General features: G+C 44.7%; 1 protein-coding gene across 1 annotated transcript; it reads right to left on the bottom strand.

Annotated features, from left to right (window-relative positions):
• Nucleotides 1–2,263: 2,263 nt before the first annotated feature.
• PDE6G (phosphodiesterase 6G) lies at nt 2,264–22,997 on the bottom strand. The gene is made up of 4 exons (XM_066614580.1): nt 22,894–22,997; nt 10,126–10,313; nt 7,748–7,788; nt 2,264–2,495 (listed from the first exon to the last, which is right to left on the bottom strand). The coding sequence occupies exons 1-4, from the start codon at nt 22,951–22,953 to the stop codon at nt 2,419–2,421; spliced, it is 366 nt and encodes a 121-aa protein (XP_066470677.1). The 5' UTR covers nt 22,954–22,997; the 3' UTR covers nt 2,264–2,418.
• Between the last annotated feature and the right edge of the window lie 204 nt (nt 22,998–23,201).

Below are 23,201 nucleotides of genomic sequence, written 5' to 3'. Positions count from 1 at the left end.
ACAGCCTTTTGCCATTTATTCATAGTGAACACATTTTACATTGTTCTGTATTTTTAAATTCTGCTAATTATATTTTTTGCTGCTGTAGCAAGCTATATTTGATTTTTGTTAGCTGCTTTAATCTGTTAGCTGTTTTCAAAATAGAAAGGTGGGATAAAAGTGCCTATAAATAAATATTGCACTCCATAACACTTAGAGTCTGGCAGAGAAAAAAAGAATATAGGGAATCGGCTGTTACATATATAGTTTGTCTAAAACTCATGTGTGCTTTGTGCATCACTGTAACTATAGATAAACAGCATTCTTCTTTATATAAACCTCTAAATTTCTAAATATTTGGAGCTCTTTCTTACCTTGAACTCCCAGAACTTTTATAGTTTTAATTACATAACTTCAAAGAATTCCCTTGTAGTTAAGATACTGAAAGTGATTTGGTCTGTGAAGCACTAGTGTGTGGCAATGAAAGAAAGATGCATGGAGATGTTCCTGGGGAGGGAAAGGAAAGCTTTGGGCAAACTCTTCTTTCTCAAAGGACTGTGATTCTCATTTCTTTGGTTGCTTTAATGTAATGCTTTAATTAATGTAATGCAATGCACATATTCTAAAAAAAGTACAAAATGCTACTTGATGTACATTTATGAACATACTGGATGTGAAAGCAATAGAACATGTAACTGCTTTAGAGTACCACCAAATCAAAAAGGTTATTTGGAACAACATGCTGTGACCACAGCACTGAGGGGATTCTGGCAAGGACCCAGGGGGCTTGGAACTATAGAGAAAAGTGGAAAGGAGGGAGTACAGATTTGGAGCAAAAGCACCTGTGGGCCCCATCCAGAATACACATATATCAATGCTTTACCATATATACTCTTGCCTTTCTTCCTCCAAGCATTTCATTCAGTTCTGATAATGTACCAGTCCTTGATTAATAGAGGCCAAGCCTTTCGAGGATGAGTTGTTGTTTGCTGACATTTTAGCCACGAGAGGTGAGTTGGTCCCCTACTTTGCACTCTTTGATCTGATGAGAGCTTTTTGTTTTTTTATTAATTTTACAATATAGCAATGGACTCTGCTCCCTTTGCCTGTTTAGCTTCATATTTCAGCTGCTTCAATTGATAGCTCTTGGCTCACAGTACTGAAGGTTTCCCCATTTGTATTGTGTCAGTTGCTATGCAGTGACAGTCTCTCCCATTTTTGTCTGGAATCACAACTGCTGGCCTGTATTTCTTTCAGATGTACAACTCAAAGGACTGAAAATCCCTTAACTCCCCCCCAAACTGGTTGCATTTTTGAAGCAAATGATAGGAAGCACTTTGTACTGGAAAGAATGGTAAAAGTGACGTTGTAGAGAAAAATGAAGATTATTGAGGAAGATGGAAGGGCAGTGATGTAGGGAAGAATTCCTTGCTTTAGGAGCATCTTCGCTAAATGTGCTAGCAGATGTCCATCATTCTGACAGTCTATTTGGCCCTGTTGTCATAGCTCAAGAACAGTGAGGAGGCAGGTAGGAAGTGAGGGGCTCAAAAACAGTGCGGAGACCTTCCTGAAAACAAGCAGATTGTGAAAGGGACAGCACTCTGCCACAGCAGAAGAAACATCTTCATCTCACGTAGCCCAGCTCACCTCAGAGGTGATATGCCAGGACAAATGGAAACGGAAGCCCGGCCGCATATGGAAGAGAACAGAAAGAAAAGTATAACCATGAGCTGGATGAATCTTCATCTAGTCCACACAGAATAATCCTGACATGTTCATGAAACATTTGGCCCATCCAGATGAATATAACAAACGCTTGTTATTCCATTTCCTCTCCTCACTCAGTGCACAGCTGGGGCATTTTTCTTAATATTTTTCAGTCTTGCTGCTTTCCCCTGCATCAAGCTGAACTTCAGCATTCCAGTCCTATTACCATGTGAGGTCTTAAAGGCTCCCTGTCGCAACTGTTGTCTCCCTAACCGTCACTCTGTGCCCTCCCACTTCTTTGTTTTATCTCAACAAGCAGTTTTACAGTAGTTTTCGTTATATGAGAGCCTTTACTGCTTTAAACCTTTTTATCATCTCCAGGGCACAGATAAAAAGGAAAAGAGGGTCATAGTAAATTGGGGCAATCGCTGCACACACAAAAATGTCATTTTTCAGGCATGCAGGTATTTTTTGCACTTTTGTCAGTGGGATGGGGTGAGGTGGGAGGAGAAATTACTTATGGTTGAGCAGAGAAAGTTTGCATGGGGACTGCAGCATAGACTCATCCAATGCTTGTTCACAGGGTTTTATTTTGTTGTATCAATTACTAGCAGCCAAGAGTTTATAACTACTAGCCTAGCTCCTCTGCAGAGCTTGGAGCACAAACAAGAGAAAGGTCACAGATGCTGCCCAGGCTACTGAAGGGAAGCCCCATTTATGGCTTCTGTCTGTTTAGATGATACCATATTGTGCCAGCTCATGAAGTTCCAGGTGACTGAAGGCTTCCCAGGGGCAGATCACAGTAATATCTGAAAGAGAAAAGAGCTAGTATCAGTGCAATCCAGACATGCTTCCTCTTGAAAGCTATCTGACCAAAGCTGGCACCTGCCCCAAAGACCCATGGTGACTTTTGATATAGCAGGCCATGTGTGGTGGAAGGTCTCTTATTCAAGCCTAAGCACAACCAAGTCCAAGAAAACATGCAAGAAAACAAGCTGCCTGTGGTATTTCAGAGGCAGCAGCCACCCAACTTTCTAGACTAGAGATGCTTTGGCATAGCCAAACAAGAATGGGGGAGAGTAAAAGAATGTCTAAAACTAACCCTATCTCTAAAACATCTGGGGGAGGAGACAGGCTGCAATGGCAGACCAATCTTTGCCTTTCACAATTAGAGTTGCTAACCAAACAAAAAGATCCCAACCTGCCTGATCTTTTTAAGAACATAAGAAGAGCCCCGCTGGATCAGGCCAAGGGTCCATCTAGTCCAGCTTCCTGTATCTCACATTGGCCCTCCAAATGCCCTAGGGAGCACACAAGACAACACACAACCTGCATTCTGGTGCCCTCCCCTGCATCTGGCAATCAGAGGCAGCTTGCCTCTAAAACTAAGAGCTTGCACATACCTACTATGACTTGTAACCCGTCATGAACTTTTCCTCCAGAAATTTGTCCAATCCCCTCTTAAAGGCATCCAGGCAAGATGCCATCACTACATCCTGTGGCAAAGAGTTCCACCAACTAATTACATGCTGTAATGGAAGATCAGAAGATCATCAGGTGGATGATGTGATGCTGACAGTGATTCCATGTTTTGACAGCTGTTTGACAGCTCTGGGAAGGGCAGAGCTGGCTCCACAGCTGTAATCAATCAAGGCCAATGGCGACCTGGTTGGACACCTGAGTTTCATTTGACCTTGATGGGACTTTGAATGGACATGAACTGAAGAGATGGCTCACCTGAGCCTAATTTGGACTTAACAAGGGGCTAACCAGGTAGCTCACAGGTGAGCTGCATTTTGGATTATGAGATATCCAAGGATAAAAGGCAGCTTCAGCAGAGCTACTCTGAGGGAGACACTACCTGACCAATATCTATGGGAGAAGGGGACTACCAGGACTCTCCTGGAGGACACAGAAGAGAGAACTGCCAGGACCCTGCTGGAGGAGACTGCTGGAGAGGACACAGAGGAGGGACTCTGCTGCAGAAGACTGGATTGGGAAGACTGGACTGTGCTTTGGACACTGGACTTGGACTGGAGGCTTCAGATGTTACCCACTGAGTTAAGTGGAGTTTTGGGGAGGGAAAACCTCTGGACAAGAGGACTTGCAGGGAATAAGTATGTGTTTGTAGCAATAAATTCTTGTTAATTGCTCAACTGATAAGGAGTTCTGGTCATTTCTTTGCACACCACAGCTGTTGTTCTTGGAAAAGGAGGGTGTTAACTAGCCAAAAAGTGGGCATTAGAAGGGAGTTGGAATATTTGGACAGGACAAATTGGCGTAGTCAGTAGGATAGGGAAAATCAGATGGGACACATGCTGAGTAAAGAAATATTTTCTTTTGTCTGTCTTAACTCTCCCAACACTCAATTTTAGTGGATGTCCCCTGGTTCTGGTGTTATGTGAGAGGGAAAAGAGCATCTCTGTCCATCCCCTGTCCATCCTCTGTCCAACATAATTTTGTATGTTTCAATCATGTCCCCCCTCAGGTACCTCTTTTCTAGACTGAAGAGGCCCAAACACCGTAGCCTTTCCTCCTAGAGAAGGTGTCCCAGCCCCGTAATCATTTTGGTTGCTCTCTTTTATACCTTTTCCATCTCCACTATATCCTTTTTGAGATGTGGCAACCAGAGTTGGACACAATACTCCAGGTGTGGCCTTACCATCGATTTGTACAACGGCATTATAATATTAGCTGTCTTATTCTCAATGCCTTTCCTAATGATCCCAAGCATGGAATTAGCCCTCTTCATTGCCGCCTTGCATTGGGCTGACATTTTCATCGAGCTGTCCACCAGCACCCCAAGATCTCTCGCCTGATCTGTCTTCAGCAACTCAGAACCCATTAGCCTATATGTAAAGTTTTGATTTATTGCCCCAGTGTGCATGACTTTACACTTACTTACATTGAAATGCATCTCCCATTTTGCTGCCCAGTTTCCCAGTTTGGAGAGATCCTTCTGGAGCTACTCACAATCACTTCTGGTCCTCACCACTCAGAAAAGTTTGGTGTCATCTGCAAACTTGGCCACCTCACTGCTTAGCCCTGCCTCCAGGTCATTTATGAAGAGGTTGAAAAGTACACGTCCCAAGACAGTTCCTTGGGGCACATTGCTTTTCACCTCTCTCCATTGTGAAAATTGCCCATTGACATCCACTCTCTGCTTCCTGGACCTCAACCAGTTCTCAATCCATGAGAGTTCCTGTCCTCTAATTCCCTGGCTGTGGAGTTTTCTCAGTAGCCTTTGGTGAGGGACCTTGTCGAACGCCTTCTGAAAGTCCAGATATATAATGTCCACAGGTTCTCCTGCATCCACATGCCTGTTGACCTTTTCAAAGAATTCTAAAAGGTTCGTGAGGCAAGACTTACCCTTACAGAAGCCATGCTGATTCTCCCTCAGCAAGGCTTGTTCCTCTATGTGTTTTGAAATTCTATCTTTGATGAGGCATTCCACCATCTTACCTGGAACAGACGTTAGGCTGACCAGCCTATATTTTCCCAGGTTCCCCCTCTTTCCCTTTTTAAAAACCGTTGTGACATTTGCTATCCTCCAATCTTCTGGTACCGTGGCCGTTTTGAGGGACAAGTTGCATACCTTAGTCAAGAGATCTGCAACTTCATTCTTCAATTCCTTAATAACCCTTGGGTGTATGCCATCAGGGCCCGGTGACTTATTGATCTTTAATTTATCAATGAGGTCTGAAATATCTTCTCTTTTAACCTCTATCTGACTTAATTCCTTGGTCAGGAGGGGCCGTTCGGGCAGTGGTATCAGCCAGAGGTCTTCTGCCGTGAAGACAGATGCAAAGAACTCATTTAATTTCTCTGAAATCTCTAAGTCTCCTTTTATCTCCCCTTTCCCTCCCTTCCCATCCAGAGGGCCAACCGCTTCTCTGGTGGGTTTCTTGCTTCTAACGTATTTGAAGAAGCTTTTATTATTCCCCTTAATGTTGCTGGCCATCCGTTCCTCATAGTCTCGCTTGGCCTCCCGTATCACCTTCTTACATTTCTTTTGCCACAGTCTATGTTCCTATTTATTCTCCTCATTAGCACAAGACTTCTGTTTACAGAAGGAAGCTTCCTTGCCCTTTACGGCCTCTCTAACTTGGCTGGTTAGCCATGTGGGCACCCTCCTGTACTTAGTTGAGCCCTTCTTCCTTTGCGGTATACACTTCTCCTGGGCTTCTATTACTGTTGTTTTAAACAGCTTCTATGCACAGTGGAGAGATTGGACCCTCTTTACCTTCCCTTTCAACTTCTTCCTAACTAGCCTCCTCATTTGAGGGAAGTCCACCCTTCAGAAGTCAAGAGTTTTTGTGTTAATTTGTTTGGCTCTCTTCCCCTGGCAGACATGGTGAAACTAATTGCAGCATGGTCACTGTTCCCCAGTGGCTCAGTAACATTTACCTCTCTAACCAGGTCCTGAGTGCCACACAATACTAAATCCAGGGTTGCCTGTCCTCTGGTGGGTTCCATGACTTGTTGCTCTAAAGCAGTCATTTATGTCAAGAAAACTGGTTTCTCTTTCATGACCAGAGCATGAATGTGAGGATAATTGAAGTTCTCCATCATTACAACCCTGTCCCTCCTCGACACCTCCCTGATCTGTTTCCTCATTTCAAGGTCCCCTTCTGGTTTCTGGTTCAGAGGATGATAGCATGCCCCCATATTTTTTTTAACCTCTGAGCTAGTTGTCAGTTGTTGGTGTAAAAACCAGCATTTTGGCCTGGCTGCCAGTGCATGTGCACAAGGGAGCCATGTTAATGAGCTCAGGCTTGGCCCACTATTTCATATACTGCCAGATTTGAGAATATAGAGCAGGGGTGTTCAAAGTTTTTGGCTGGAGGGCCTCATCGTCTCTCTGACACTGTGTCGGGGACCGGGGAAGAAAAAGAATTAATTTACATTTAAAATTTGAATAAATTTACATAAGTTTACATAAATGAATATATTAAAGATGAACTTAATGAATGAAGGTCTTGCAATAGCTCAAGGCCTATAAAAGGCCTTGCACAAAGCAAGGCTGGCCTTTCCTTTGCTGCCGCTACTGCATCACAGACATGAAACAGCAAGCAGTCGAGGAAGCCCTCATCCCACAGCTCACGCAAAAGATCAAACAGTTGCCTTCACGCTGAGAGCAGTTGTGTCAGGCCAGTGTGGGCTGCAACAAATCTCTGGAGGGCCAGAGGCTCATTGGAGACTGGGGGCTCCCTGAGGGCCACATTGAGAGGCCTCGAGGGCCGCATGTGGCCCCAGGGTCGGGGTTTGGGCACCCCTGATATAGATTGTACATGTGTGGTTTCTCCATAGCCATATCTCTCAGCCTTTGCTGAGCTGGGGGAAGAAAAGTGAGTGGTGGCAAACCAACACGGTGATGTGGCTAGGTCACACACGTTTCCCTGTGTGGCTCTGCCCCTTGACTCCACGCAGGATTTTTGAAATCAAATGTCAGCACCTGTACATGGAAAAGACCTAACGCAGCAGAGAGCTTGGATAAAGGAAAGAGGCATGATTATCATGAAAGTGATCTGTGTTTAAGATGCATCTGTCGAACTCATGGTGACTCTGCCAGCAGTAGTGCAGGCAGGGGCCTAAGAAGAGTCTGTGGGACTGGGTAGACTATTTCGTTCATTCATTCACTCCCACATCTAAACTAATAGTTTCCCTATTAGTTGTGAAAGAAAAACCCAGCTTGAGATTGTGGGGTAGGAAGATATACCCCTGAAATCTAGCTATACCCTCTTTCAAAACAGTCAAGATATGGTTGGCAGGCAGATATGGCTTGGGCAGAACTGGCTGAAATGACAGATGCAGAGCTAGAGGAGCAGGGGAAAAGCTAGAATGCAGGCTCTTAGAAGAGTTTCAGAGGGAAAAACAAGCCATGGATAGCAGGAATGCTTTAGACCAGGAAAGCAGAGACAAAGAGCTGGGCCGAGGTCACAGTCTTAGTAATGCAACCGAAATGAATGCAACTGAGCCTACTCACACACATTCTTGCCATCACCGACCAGCTGTTGGGATACATTCACACACTGACAAAATGAAAATAATTCCTTAATACCTGTTACCAAGCCTTCCATGCCAGGAATATCATCACCAAACCTACAAAGAGAAAAAAGAGAACATTCTGCTTTTTGCTTTTATCATTTGATCCTGGAACATCTCTCTGAACAGTGGAAATCTAACCTCTTTACAGAGCTCCTTTAGGGTGATTTATAGGGTGAGATTTTTTTTTTCTAACCTGAGAATGTTTTAGGATAATCCCTGAACAGAGGGTGATTGCAAAAACCCTCATCAAGGGCAGTGGATAAAGTTACTATGGACTTTTTGAAGGGCATAGCCTAACCACAGTGCCATGTTAGTACTGTTGCTAAAGCTCATGTGGGGCCTAACACCATATTAACAGCATAAAATTTATAATGATGATTTGGTGGCACATTATATGGCTTTATACAATGGAATGCATTAAAAAATTCACTTCCTGTTTCAGTTCACTTTTGTACATTACTTCTTTTTTAAATCTATATCCACAAAACTAATAAAAATGTCTTAAATACAATTTCAAACAATTTTATTTTGCTAAGAATCTGCATTTGTACAAAACAAAGAAACACAGAACTGTGACTGTGCCTAGGGTCTGCTGAGTATTATGTTTTTGCTACCGGCAATCCTGCTGCAGTCACATTGATTTCTGCTTGCTGCAGTGCCAGCAATTCAAGAGAGATGAATATTCAGCTGCGCTGGAGACCCACAAGTACAGATTTCAGAGGTACATCAAAGCCAGCATGCACTACATATGCCATAGCTATGGTCAAACTCATGGTCTGATCCTTGTATCCTTACTCAGAAATAAGTCTCACTGACCAAGGGGCTTATTGTCATCTAAATGTACACAGAATAGTAGTTTAAGGGTATTTCCACATCAGCAATTCTTCTTGGATTAACTGGTATAAATCATGCCATATGGGTGCTTCATTTCTGGGATTGTTGTGTAGAAGAGTATTAAAGAGGAATTTGTATCTCCATGATATCGAAACAGACATGATGAAAAGGGGGTTTATTCCTGAGTAAGCAGCTACACCTGTGGCTCTGCTTGTAAAGTGCCTGCTGCTTGTAAAGGGAGGAACCTTTCCCAGCCAGTAGGTCTGATGCAGCTTTCTATAGGCACAAGATCATCTAATGGCAGAGAAAAGCTGTCACCATTAGTAGGAGCAGGATGGAGCCTTCCCTCCCATCCAATGTATTCATGACTAAGCACTCTAGTCACCTCCTTCACAGGGCAGACCAGGGTGCTTACTCACAAGTACAGCAATTATTCTGCTGGTTATTTTTTTGTTTGTCTTTGGTGGATGCAAACTGAATAGCATATCCTTCTCCTGGGAAAAGCATGGTATGATGCAAATACACACATGTTCTGATTCAGCCCACATTTGCAGGGATATCTCAATAGGCTAGGCTTGACTTATTCCCAAATAAGTGTGCATAGTCAAGATCAGGGGTGCCCAAAACCCAACCCGGGGGCCACTTGCGGCCCTCCAGGGCTCCCAATCAGGCCCTCGGGGAGCCCCCAGTCTCCAATGAGCCTCTGGCCCTCCAGAGACTTGCTGGAGCCTGTGCTGGCCTGACACAACTGCTCTCAGCATGAGGACAACTGTTTGACCTCTCACCTGAGCTGTGGGACAAGAGCTCCCTCCACTACTTGCCGTTTCACGTCTGTGATGCAGCAGTGTCAGTGAAGGAAAGGCTGGTCTTGCTTTGTGCAAGGCCTTTTATATGCCTAACTACTGCAAGACCTTTATTCATTCTTATAAGTTCCATCTCTAATAAATTCATTTATGTAAATTTATTCAAATTTTAAAAGTAAATTAATTCTTTTTTTCCCTGGCCCCTGACACAGTGTCAGAGAGATTATGTGGCCCTCCCATCAAAATGTTTGGACACCCCTGGTCAAGATGGATAACTTGGCAGAATCAGATGGAGCACTGCATCTACATTTATTGTCAGTCTGAAATATAAATGGCCATTGTTAACATGAAGATTATTTAATTTAGGCAGCTTAGAACTCTGAACTTTACTTTGTTGAAAGCACTGATACGTATTAGATTTGGAGCAAACCCAAATGTATTGGAGAAACAAAACATTAATTTAAGTCATTTAAAGCAAAGGGGAAATACAAGGACTATTATTGACATTCCTCAGGAAAAACAAAACCATATGTGTGCCCCCATGTATCAGTTCATAGACCGAGCATATTGGTCTTCATGCTGGTATTGGTTATCAGAGCTCTGGGTTGAAAATGCTGACTTCTCACCTACTGCTGCGCTGCTTGAGGTGGTTTGTGTAATGCTGGTAAATAAAGAGGCCTATGTGATGGTTATTTTAAACTAGAGGAAGATGCTATCATCCCTCTCCTCCCAAGCAACCTCTCTCATATCTTACCCTTGGATCCCCTTCTTTGGTGGCTTGCTCTTGAACTGCCTTGTTTGTCTCTGCTTGAATTTGGGGGGTCCTTTTCTGGGGGTGACAGGTCCTCCGATCACTCTGGTGGCTGATTTGATCTCTGACTTGAGAGGTTCAGGGTTCATGGCTGTGGTGAAGGAATGACGCCCAGGCGCAAAACCTGAATCCTGTAGGTTGGTATTGATTGATATGAGAGAGAGAGAGAGAGAGAGAGAGAGAGAGAGAGAGAGAGAGAGAGACTTAAAGCACAAGTAAATGTGGAGGTAGGAAGGAAATAGGTTAGCTTCTGAACTCCCCTCTTATTTCTCTGAGACCTGTTCTACTGATCAAAGAGGATCACTAGACAGGAGGAATACCTCACATTAGAGGGCATCAGCTTTTCTGCCAGATGGTGCTTTCCCACCCCAACATATACCTTGTCGGAGAGAGCAATCATACAGGTCTCCAAGCATTCAGCTTTGAGCATCACCTTTAGCTTCCCAAGTCTGAGAAACATCTAGTGAAAGAAGATTTAATTAAGGAGGTAAACTCCCCCTACTCATGGTGCTGTACTACTGCTGTTACAAGTGCCTGTGGCATGCATATTCTCTGCTTTAGCAGAGAGTTAAAGTAATGCAGACAGTTGGACTAAGGCCACAGAGATCTGGGTTCAAATCCCCATTCAGCCATGAAAACCCTGGGTGGCAATAGGCCAGTTACTCTCTTCCAGTGTAATCTACCTCACAGGGTTGCTGTGAGGATAAGAGACAGAGCTTGCACATTGTGCAAAAATTGCCCCTCATAATTGCCCTGTGCAGAGCATCACAGGCATGACTACTCTGGGACCAGCAAAGCATTACTATGTAGAGCAAGACAGAATGTATCCGGTGTACACCCAAAGGACCACTAATTCCTGAATTTGCTTTGGTACGCATTCAAATATGCATTCAGCAGATCTACAGCCCAATCCTATCTACCCTGGTGCCCAGAGGAACAGCGGCATTGAAAGGGCTGCCACTGTATCCTATGTATTCCTAGGCAGCTGCCGATGTCTCCTCAGGGAAAAGGGAGCATTTGCTTTCTTTCCCAGGGTAGAACACAGCCAGAAGCAATGGGGCTCCTCGAATCTGCCTCCGCTATTGAGCAAGTGCAGAATCAAGGAGGCCCGTGTCTAGTTTCCCAGTCAGAAAGGGAGCGCAGGATATGGAGCCAGGGAGAGAGCACAGGTTGCCACTGTCTCTGCTCCCTTCCCAAGCTCCCTCCCCTCCCCCAATTCTGCCTTCCCCTTGCCCTGAAAAGTCACACCAGCAGCCAGTGGTTAAACTTACCAATGGCTGCTCCCCTCATCCTCATGGCATTGTGGCCCAGGACCAATGCTCCCTCCTCCCCAGGTGCTGCAGACATGCTTTTGGCAGCCAGAGGTGCACATGTGCCACCGGTGCTCCAGCCCATAGGATTGAGCCCTTAGTCCCTTAACTGGAGAACTCGGCACCAATCACTGGTTGTTGTCCATTTCAGGACATTGCGTTAGACGAATCATTTGTCTGACCCAGTCTAGCATTTCATGCACTCACATTCAAATCCCTCAACAATTCCTAATCTGATTAAAGCTTTTCTCCCTTCCACCCCGTAAACCCTTCAGCTAATAATTACACATTTTGCAAGACCACTATTGGCCCACCAGATTTCCTTTTTGTTCTTCAGCAACTACCCATCCCCAGCAGAAACCACTGCCCAAACCAACTTCTTCACCTTGCTTCATCATATAGCCACCTTCCCTGCATTGCCAAACCTCAACAATGTGAAGTTTTCCTGCTAGATAGAATCATTAAGACCAGGGAGTTATAACTCCAGAGACATGCTAACAATTGTGGTGAAAATACATTGCCAGTTTAATTGCTAGGCTGAGAACATGTTATTTGTTGAGAATCCCGCTTTCTGTTGTCCAGCTCCATGCACTCTGCTGGTGTTGTACTTATTTATTTTAAAATATTTACTCTATATGTCACCTTTTAGTCTCAATAAGGGACCACCAAGGTGGCTCACAACAATGCATAAAATACAATCACCAATACAAATGATTAAAAGCAATCAATTGAACTACAATTAGAAAAAGATAGTAAACAAGGCAAAAGGGTTTGTGAAAAAAAAATTCAAGGAAAAACTTGATGGAGCAAAAACATTTTTACTACCCATTTGAAAGTAGGCAGCGTAAAGGCCAGCCAGGCTTCCCAGAGAAGGGAATACCCAGGCTGCCTACCACAGAGAAGACCATTAATCCATGCCTGGTCTCTGTTAAGGAGGAAAGACAAAGCAGGATCTCTGATGACCATCATAGTGTGTAGGCAGCCAAGTGTGGAAAGATGCAGTCCTTCACATATCCAGGACTCAAGTCATGCAGGACGTTATAGGTGATAACCTGCACCCTGAACTGAAAGAAAGCTGCAAACCTGTTCCTTCAAAGGGAGTGGAGCACCACCCAGGACAGACCTCTGGGTCAGCTTTCTTGCTGACCACCAGCACCTCTGTTTTGCCAGGACTGAATATCAGTGTAGTAATAATAACGCCACCAAGGCATTTTAAAAATACATAGTTCAAATCCATCACTAAAATGCTAGTTGGACATATGCTTAGATGCACCTTATTTGGATTTGTTTCATTATGCAATAATTAGCCATTCAACATCTACTTCTGCACCCCACTATCCATTAACCATTACTATTCAGTATTGCTACAACTTTCATCTGCCTGATTGTATGCATACTTAGAAGCCCCATTGAATTTAGTGAGTTTACTCCCATGTAAACATGCATCCATTTGCAGCCTCAAATCTCATTTATCCTAACAATCCTGCGAGGAAGCTTAGGCTGGGAAATGATTTTTTGCCACAAGTTACCCAATGCCATTCCATGAATGCTGAGCAAGTATTTGAGCAAAACCCTTCAGTCACTACAGATGGACTGCACCCTATATATGCCCTTGTATGAACATAATTACAATGGGATGGAAGTGAAGGTTGAAGCCATTTGAACTAGTAGAAATGGTGGATGAAGACAATCAAACATCTGAGATGCTAAGCTCTACTGACTAGTCCTGCAAAATTCTGATCCCCTGCCCTAGCATTAGTGCAAGCCCCAAGAGCAACCCCATCAGGGCTAGCACCCCACATCCCAATGTCATTCAGCAGACTGCTGGGCCAGCATTAGCACCAACGCTCACTCCCACCACAACCAGCTCCCTGCGCCTCAGTGCAAGTGACTGCCGGCACCTACTGTCCTTGTCTTCCTCCATTGCTGCTTCTCTTAAACTGTTAGAGGGGAGGTTCTTGAGAAAAGAACCTAGAGAGCTAATGAAAAGAAAATGGGGGGGGGGGGGGCTGCCAGACAGGCAATTGGCCAGGACAGGAGGACCTGGGTGCTTGCCCATTTGCTGCTTGAAGCAAGTACTTTGGGCTGGCCTGCCCCCAACCTGAAGCCAAGTATCTAGTTATACTCACCGAATACTTATGATACACTCGCTTGAAAGACTGTCGCTGACCTACGGTTATAGTGAGTATATTTCTAGCTTGCAGGTGCTCTGGAAATTTCAAATGGGTTGCTGGATTTATTATGCCTCTCATAATAGGATTATGACCCTTGTTTTTTAATCCAGTGTCCTCCTCAATGATAGGTACATTGTTTCTGGTCTGTGTGTACAGGATACTAGAAAGGACAGGAAGAGGTACGGAAGGCATTTCACCTGTTACAAATAGTTAAATATCTGCCTCTGATGTTTCTAGAACCCTTAGAAACAGTTACTGCCACTGCATCGCTTTGGTCTGTGTCCCCAGTGATGCTCTGTGTAACTTGAATACTCTTCCACCAACAGACGTTGTCTCAATCAAATAGTAATACCTACGTACTGGATCTATGCCTACATGGCTGATATACTGAGTTCTGTCTGGCATGGTTTGGACAGGAACAGCCTTAGGAACTTCAGGGTGACCTGCAGAAAAGCAACCCAAGCTAGTGGAGGTCTAGCATCAGTATATCTAGGAGGCAAAAGAACAACCTAAAAGTAGGATGATCTGAGGGTCTGCATTGCCTGCTACTGCGGCTGGTTATCACTGCAGGTAGACCTCCTTGAGGCATCAGTTAGGAGCAAGATGATTTTCGAAGCCAGGATGATGCAGACAAGGCATCTCTTGAACGATGCTGTTCATCTCACTAGAGATCATCTGATGGAACTAAGATCAACTGAGACACTGGTTACACAGGCCTACAAAATTGAGCATCAGAAAAGCTTTTTCCAAACTTTATGGTGGTTTGATATGAATTTGGAGTTCCGATTCCAAAAATGGCATCCGTTTTGTCCTATCATGTCTAGTTTTGGAGATATAGTATAGCCTCATTAGTGAATGGTTCAAGCAGCTTCCTCATGAGGAAACCATGATGTAGGCTTGCTCATGAGGAAGCTGCTTGAACCATTCACTAATGAGGCTGTACTATACTCCAAAACTAGACATGATAGGGCAAAACAGATGCCATTTTTGGAATCAGGACCCCAAATATACCCAGGAATTGGTGTAACGTTTAAGGAGGCAAAATGTGTGTTGGCCTGTGTTATCGGTGCCTAGGGCAGCCACAGTGCCAGGACACATGTAAGCACATTCTAAAGTAAAAAGACCCCCTTTGGGTTTTGGTCTACTTTACTCTAGGCTGTTCCTCTGCCTCACCTCCTAACTGATGACAAACAGGCAATGAAATAGTGTTGATCTGGAGAAATGGGCATGCAAAGCTTTTCACTATAGAAAGATCAAACAACATTGTTTGCAAATGTCTTCCCATTAAGCTACTGTTAAGAGATACTGTAGTTGTGGGAGCTGGGTAAAAAGTTGGTAACTCATAGACATTGCACAAGAATCCCAAAGGGTTGTCTGCAGGAATTCCAGGTGGGAGAATGGACCAAAAGCTTTCTGGTGTTTTGTGTTCTTAACATTCAAGCAATCAATTTCACTTCCCTGGTTTTTCAGCCAAAGCACTAAATTAAAAACAAAATAGGGGTTTCATTATACATGAAGTGATCCACCTGGCTTCAATTAACACAAAACTAGCATAGTTTAATCCTATTTACTAAAGTCTAGCTAGCTATAATTAGTGGAAGGTTCAGCAGTTCCATTAAAGCACACTGTGATTAGCTTGTCTGAGGATTTCTTCAGAGCAGGGTATTAAGAAAGGATTGTAAATGATATTGTCCCAGCAGGCAGACCTAGGAGGAGGAGGAGGAGAACAGCTTGCTTTTCTAGAACATGTTGGAAGAAATGTAGCACACTGCAGAATGTACTTGAAACTCGAATGGGGTTCATGGATTCTGCCCATAAATGAAAGTCCCTTACCAAGTGAGAATGGTTATGCACTTCTTTGCAGACTGACTTTCACCCATCAAGTTAGTGTTAAAGGTACAAGAACAGACCAAGCCAGTTGGCAACATATTGTACATTTTAATGGGGTATTTGTAAGCTGCCTTGGGAATTTGCTTCAGCATGGGAAAGGTGGGATATACAGTAAATCTTTTAGTAATAACAACAATCATGGTCAAAACAGCTGCCTGTAGCAGCATGGGCTCCCCTCCCCCATGTCACACTGGCAGACACCAGTTAATCGTTATGCAGTGAACCCTTCATTTAACAGACTCCACATATAATGAACATTGCTTCTTTAAAAACTAGTCATGTTGTGCGCGCGCGCATTGTTATAAATGCATTTGGATTTAATGGACTTTTGGCATTAGTGGCCACTCCTCCCCCATTAGTCCGGTAAATCAAGGGTTCACTGTATATAGAAATGCCAGTTCAACACACTGGGCTTCCAGTAGGGTGCCCCCTCCTTGACTGCAGGGAGCATATACTAGAGTGCAGGTTCTCTTTCTCCCATAGTCCAAGGAACCCTTTCATTTCTATACAAAGAGGAGCTGCAGTTGGTTGAACAGTTGAAGTATGCCTCCAATATAGTTTTGATGCAACCTCGGCTGTGTCGTGATTGCAGCCCTTTATTTCACTGTTATCAATAGAAGCCATTCACTTCTATGGTCCATTCCTGCCTTAAAAGATTGCTGTAAAAATGTCTAAAATTATGTATGAGAAGTGCTTTGAACACTTTAAAAAAAACAAAAACCAAACCCACCACTATATAAATGCTCTCCTCTTACTGACTGACACTTTGCTCTTAAAAGTAGATAAACTAGTCAGATGCACTAAGAAAATGCTCCCCTTTCCAATGGCCAGCACAGGTGACACTCCTATACACACTTCCCTGAGAGTAAGCCCCACTAACATAATAGGGTTTACTTTTGAGTAGATAGGAGACAGATAGCACAGCCTATCTCTCAGCTTCCCCATCTAGAACAAATTTATCTTTTCAGACTTCTGAAAACAGTAGACAAATAATGTTCTATATACATGTGGAATTATTAGTTTTATTTAAATAATCTGCAGGAGGAAATAGGAGGAGGCTTGGTTTAGAAGGAAATAAAGATGAGAAGCTCTTCTGAACAGGGACTGTCTTTGGTGTATTCATGCTTCTCTATAAAGTGACACTTACACTGATGCTGCTCTATTTGTAAAACCAGAGGTGTGGTTTTTCGGTGATAACGAAATAAAAACAAATAACACTGCTTTCTGCATTTCTCAATTTTGTAAAACAAAAAACACTGCAAAATCTGTGAAAAAATAAACTGGGAAATCTGTGACAAAATTTTAAAAAATGATCTGGACTGGAGGTGCACCTGCTGACACTATACTACCTATATCACCTACCGGCACTCTTTTAAAGTGATCATAATTTATAAAAATGCACCCTTGGAATAAAAATACATAACACCATTTTCTGCACTTTTCCTCCTTGGGGAAAAAAAACAAAATCTGAAAAAAGGTTATAAAACACAAGTAACAGCAATTGTACAGGGGATGAGATTTCTTGTTTAGGGTGTGCCTGAAATGCAGTCTGACAGGAGAATCAGTGAGTGGAAGTGGAATATCATGTTGACCTCAAGTGTCCTGTGCTGCTGATTTCATCTCTAGTGCTGCTGGAGCAGAGATATTGTACTACATCAACAACTTCTCTGGCCTACAGACAATTGCATTCTCTGCATGTTTCCTGGACATAAGTCCTGCCAAGTTCAGTTAGGGCCCAATCCTATCCAACTTGCCAGTGCCAACGCAGCTGGAATGCAGCTCTGAGGTACTGGAACAACCATTCCCTTACTCTGAAGAGGCCTCTGTGACTGTCCCCCCACCACTAGATTAGTGCACACCCTTTCAGCACAGCTGCATCAGTGCTGGAAAGCTGGATAGGATTGGGACCTTAAACTTACTCCAAACCACATGTGCATGTAATTGCAGCCTAAAAGCCTATTATGTATTATGCATAATGCATATCATTTTGCCTAATCCAGAATTTTCCTCACAGTATGGCTCATAGTAACCTGCACCTTGACTAACCAGCAGAGAGAAAAAGATTAACTGATCTTTAAGGAGCCATTCAGTGCTGCTGGGTCTAAATGCGGCAATGTTGTTGAAACTAAGGCCAAACTACACATGACGCTAAGTGCACTATTGTATGGTTACAAGCTTAGGTTGATTCATGTGCAGGAGTCATGCTGGACCTTTATTCGGATCAGGGCTGCAGTGGAGAGATAGCAGGCATTTAACTCTTGACCTTAAAGCTGTTTTCCCCACTAAAAATCACCACTACAAAGCAGCAATTTAACCCTGAAAAGACTATTGTGGCAAATGGCACCTTTAGGATTAAACAGCATTTCATAGTGTTGGTAAAGCATTAAATACTCAATTGCCCCTGCTGTGATCCCGATTCAAACTGTGGCCCTTACACACTAGTAAACCTAAGCCTGCAACTACACAATCATGCATTTAGTGTCATGCAAGCAGGTTTGGGTCTCGACACTGGATGGGAGTCCATCAAGAAACTCTGCTTATGCCACCTTGGGTGATACTGAAGAAAGGCGGAAACTATGTGGAATAAAATAAAGTTATAATTTTTTAACATATAAATAAATATTTATTAAGCAAAAACATTTTTGCTTAAATTCACATAGACTATCATGACTCATATCAGTGAATTGTACCAACTGGCTAAGAACCCACGTATAAAATGAGGATGGCACTCTCTTGTTTACGTGGGACCATAACTCATTAGGATTTCATTTCCTTCAGAAATGGCGATGCCTGAGACCACCTGTGCGGCATGCAGCGCCACCAATTTTTAATCTTTCTTCAGGCGGAATCCAATTTCCATCTTTAAGAATGTTTTTATATTCTCATCCTGTATGTGCTTCTCTATGGCTGCTAGGGCCCGTTTTCCTCCATCCTGGTAATGCTTCAGAAGCTCCTCCGTGTAGGCAATCCACACACAGTTTTGGCATCCACTCATGCAGCAATTCGTGGGAGGGAGAATTGTTGGGGGTATGTCAAATGGAGGCTCTCTGTCTTTTGAAGACACATCCGCCTGCTCAGAGCTCGAGTCCTTGCCTGACTGGGAAGCAGCATTTTGGAAACCATTTCCCTGAGCATCAGCATGGCTATGACGTTGTCCGCAGTCCAATAGTTTTGCAGGCAGGCTCCACATATTGTCTAAGCATTTGTGATGGCATCTGTGCATGAGCCACGGGCTGGTGCTACCACAATCCAGCAGGTGCCTGAACAAATAAAAACATTCCTAGCAAGAACAAACAAATATAATAAATTTCAATACTGATGACCCCATTCTATAGTCTCTATCTTATTTCCAGTATATTCAACCCACCTCTGTCATTAGAGAATCTGGCTGCCAGATTTTGACCCAAATCCTAACCAACTTTTCAGCATAGCAGTGCCAATGGGGTGTGTGCTGCATCCTACAGTTGGGTGGCACTCACAGAGGCCTCCTCAAAGTAAGGGAATGTTTGTTCCCTTATCTTGGAACTGCATTGCCCTTTCCTGGGTGCTGGAAAGTTGGTTAGGATTGCACCTTAATAAAATATAATAATAAACTCATCAGAATGAATCATGACCAGAGAGACTAAACAAGAGCCAACAGAACCAAACAAAAATCAATTAGGTACATTAAACATAGATAGATGTCTAAATAGACAGGACCTTACCAGCAGAATTCCATCCATGTTTACTCAGAAATGAATTCTGTTGAGTTCAGGTGCTCCTACTGCCAGGTGAGATGTATAGAATTGTAGCCTAAAGTTCATTTTAAAAAGTCAAAATCTTGAATTTGACAGACCTCAACATGCAACTTATTCCAATATTTGGAGGCCATCATCAAGAATATTCTCTCTGCAGTGGCTATTATCCTGACAGATGATGAAAAGATCAAATGTTTCTCTGAAATTGATGTTACACAATAGGAAGATATGTGTGGAACATACTCCCTCAAGATGGACCCATACGGAGAATGAGACATGCCACAGTATATATATGAGTTGATACTATAAGTGGTAATTGGTAATGATAAATTCAGACATATTCTGCCTAATCAGAATGATTTTTAAAATAATGACATATTAAATGCACACATTTTGCCTTTTAATATAAAATGTATGGAAATTTGCACTCAAACACAAAACCAAACATTTTCAGGATTTCAGTTCTCAGACAGAATAAGTTCACTTAATAAACCCAGATTTCCCTTTTGCAGCTCCCTAGCTCCTATTCTGGCTTCACAAGTTTAGTACCAAGAAGTGTGATTAACTCAGATGCAAACATGCATAGGACCCCACAGTATTATTTCTAAATAATTTGAATGTTCTGTATTTTGTGGATTTAATTGCTTTAAGAGGCTCTGTCTTAATAAAGAGGCATATGTGTGCCCCTACAGTAACCAGACACTATGGATAAATCAAAATTCACAGGCACAAGTGGCCCTGCCCTCAGACTTTTGAGACTAGACCTTGAAACCACTTTTCTAAATAGCTGCTTTTGCTCATGGATCGTTTTAGCAAGGCCTGCCAAGATTTTGGACTGACAATCAGCCTGAAGAAAACACAGGTCATGGTTCAGGATGTGGACTCACCTCCCTGCATTACAATCTCTGAGCATGAACTGGAGGTTGTCCATGACTTTGTGTACCTTGGCTCAACGATCTCCGACACTCATTCTCTCAATGCCGAGCTAAACAGGCGCATCGGTAAAGCAGCTACCACGTTTTCCAGACTCACAAAGAGAGTCTGGTCCAACAAGAAGCTGACGGAACATACCAAGATCCAGGTCTACAGAGCTTGCGTCCTGAGTACACTTCTGTACTGCAGCGAGTCATGGACTCTTCGCCCACAACAGGAGAGGAAACTGAGCGCTTTCCACATGCGCTGCCTCCGACGCATCCTCGGCATCACCTGGCAGGACAAAGTTCCAAACAACACAGTCCTGGAACGTGCTGGAATCCCTAGCATGTATTCACTGCTGAAACAGAGACGCCTGCGTTGGCTTGGTCATGTCGTGAGAATGGATGATGGCCGGATCCCAAAGGATCTCCTCTATGGAGAACTCGTGCAAGGAAAGCGCCCTACAGGTAGACCACAGCTGCGATACAAGGACATCTGCAAGAGGGATCTGAAGGCCTTAGGGATGGACCTCAACAAGTGGGAAACCCTGGCCTCTGAGCGGCCCGCTTGGAGGCAGGCTGTGCAGCATGGCCTTTCCCAGTTTGAAGAGACACTTTGCCAACAGTCTGAGGCTAAGAGGCAAAGAAGGAAGGCCCATAGCCAGGGAGACAGACCAGGGACAGACTGCACTTGCTCCCGGTGTGGAAGGGATTGTCACTCCCGGATTGGCCTTTTCAGCCACACTAGACGCTGTGCCAGAACCACCTTTCAGAGCGCGATACCATAGTCTTTCGAGACTGAAGGTTGCCAATACAAGCTTTTGCAGGTACCATCACTGCTGCCAGACACTACTGCACACAGAAGTAGGTGGCTTGCCCCACAACTGTTGTTGCAGCAAGAAAGCAGCCTGCTGACTCCTTGCTCTCGTTTGCTCTGCATCTTCCTTTCCTGAACAGTACCTCTTCAAGGAGTAGGTAGTTGCAGAGGCACATCTTGTGCTGCCACCACACCAGCCATTTCCACTTCCAACAGGGTTTGGCTAGTGACAAGGGAACCAAGTACTACCTATCATGTTGTGAAGTACTGGTGGCGGGAGCAGCAGCATAACTGGTTGAAAAGCATTGGACTGGACACACACCGTGAGGGAAGGAGAATGGAAAGATATGGGTCTCTTGTTTCTTGTTGTTGGGCCACTGTGGCATACAGGAAAGCTAGACTAGACAGGCCCTTGGCCTGATCCAGCAGGCCTCTTATGTTTTTCTAAATGAGATGATCAGTGTGAGGATACCTAAGTTGGAGGGGACTTTTTAAGAGTCACTGAAGTCCAGTTAGACTTAACTGAGCTCTTCCCCTTTTGAACAGACAAAAGAAAATATTATGTGGTCACCACATCTCCAAAAGGATGTAGTGCAAACGGAAAAGGTGCAGAAGAGAGCAACCAAAATGATTACTGAGCTGGGGCACCTCCCGTATGAGGAGGGGCTGCAGCGTTTGAGGTTCTTCAGTCTAGAAAAGAGGTGCCTGAGGCCTGGACATGACTGAGACATACAAAATTATGCAGGGAATTGATAAAGTGGAAAGGGGGGTGTTCGTTCCCTCTCACGCAACACCAGAACCAGGGGACAGCCACTAAAATTGAGTGTTGGGAGAGTTAGGACAGAAAAAAGAAAATATTTCTTTGCTCAGCGTGTGGTTGGTCTGTGGAACTTGCCACAGGATGTGGTGACGGCATCTGGCCTGGATGCCTTTAAAAGGGGATTGGACAAGTTTCTGGAGGAAAAATCCATTACGGGTTGCAAGCCATGATGGGTATGTGCAACCTCCTGATTTTAGAAATGGGCTATGTCAGAATGCCAGATGCAAGGGAGAGCACCAGGATGCAGGTCTCTTGTTATCTGGTGTGCTCCCTGGGGCATTTGGTGGGCCAGTGTGAGCTGCAGGAAGCTGGACTAGATGGGCCCTTGGCCTGATCCAGGGGCTGTTCTTATGTTTGTCCACGGAACTCCCTGCCACAGGATGTGGTGATGGCACTTGCCTGGATGCCTTTAAAAGGGGCCGATGTATGAGAGATGCAGGGAATGTATGGTTGATGGAGAGATATATGGAGGGAAGGTCCATCATGGGTTACAAGCCATGATGGGATGTGCCACCTCCTGGGTTCCTCAGAGCTGCCTCCTCTGGCTGCTTCAGAGCACCAGGTGTGAGGGAGGGCACCGGGTGCAGGTCTCCTGTTGTCTTAGGCTTAGGGGCTCCCTGGGGCATTTGGTGGGCCAGTGTGAGCTGCAGGAAGCTGGACTAGATGGGCCCTTGGCCTGAACCAGGGGCTGTTCTTAAGTTAGCCCGCGGAACTCCCTGCCACAGGACGCGGTGAGGGCACCTGCCTGGATGCCTTTACAAGAGCGCCAGCTGCGAGGGAGGGCGCTGGGTGAGGGTCTTGGGGCTGGCCCTGAGGCACCTGGGGGCTCCCTGCGAGGTACAGAGGCTGGCCCAGGGGCCTCGGCCTGCCCAGCAGGGCTCTTCTGATGTCCTTGCTGGTGCCACCACTCAGCAGCCACTAGCCCTGCCAGGGGGCAGCCCGAGGGAGGGACTGCCAAGGAAAGCCGCGCAAGGTCAGGCACACAACTCAGTCCTCCGCCTGACCTGCAGCCTTACTTTGCTCTGGGCCCTTCCCTCCCCCCGTCTCACCTGTGCACGCGCACTCCGCGCCCCCACCAGCCCCCAGCCACACCGCGCGGTACCCAACATCTCTCCACGGGGGGGGGTGGCTCAGGGCCACCGTGCCCCGCCCCTTTCCCTCGCAATGGGCGAGGTCTCGCCCTTTAACGGGCACCTCCTTCGCCCAATAGCCACAGCAGGTGGATGGCCAGTGGACCAATGGAAGAGGCTTGAGAGAGTTGGGGTTGGGGAAGCAAACCAATGGAAAAGAGGCCGTGGGCGGAGCAACCGACGAAAGGCTCCAATCGTGGAAGAGGGGGTGGTGGGCGGGAGCCAAC

This window comes from Tiliqua scincoides, chromosome 2 (assembly GCF_035046505.1).
Source record: "Tiliqua scincoides isolate rTilSci1 chromosome 2, rTilSci1.hap2, whole genome shotgun sequence".
Lineage (NCBI taxonomy): Eukaryota > Metazoa > Chordata > Lepidosauria > Squamata > Scincidae > Tiliqua > Tiliqua scincoides.
The sequence above is the reverse complement of the archived record's forward strand: the minus strand, read 5'-3'. Positions and strand labels throughout refer to the sequence as shown.

Excerpts from the sequence above, each read along its gene's own strand:
- PDE6G (XM_066614580.1), bottom strand. The coding sequence starts at position 22,953 with ATGTTGGGTACCGCGCGGTGTGGCTGGGGGCTGGTGGGGGCGCGGAGT. Across the intron at positions 7,789-10,125 it reads CCAAAGAAGGGGATCCAAGG|GTTTGGTGATGATATTCCTG; the intron begins GTAAGATATGAG and ends TTCTCTTTGTAG. Across the intron at positions 2,496-7,747 it reads CATGGAAGGCTTGGTAACAG|ATATTACTGTGATCTGCCCC; the intron begins GTATTAAGGAAT and ends TTTCTCTTTCAG.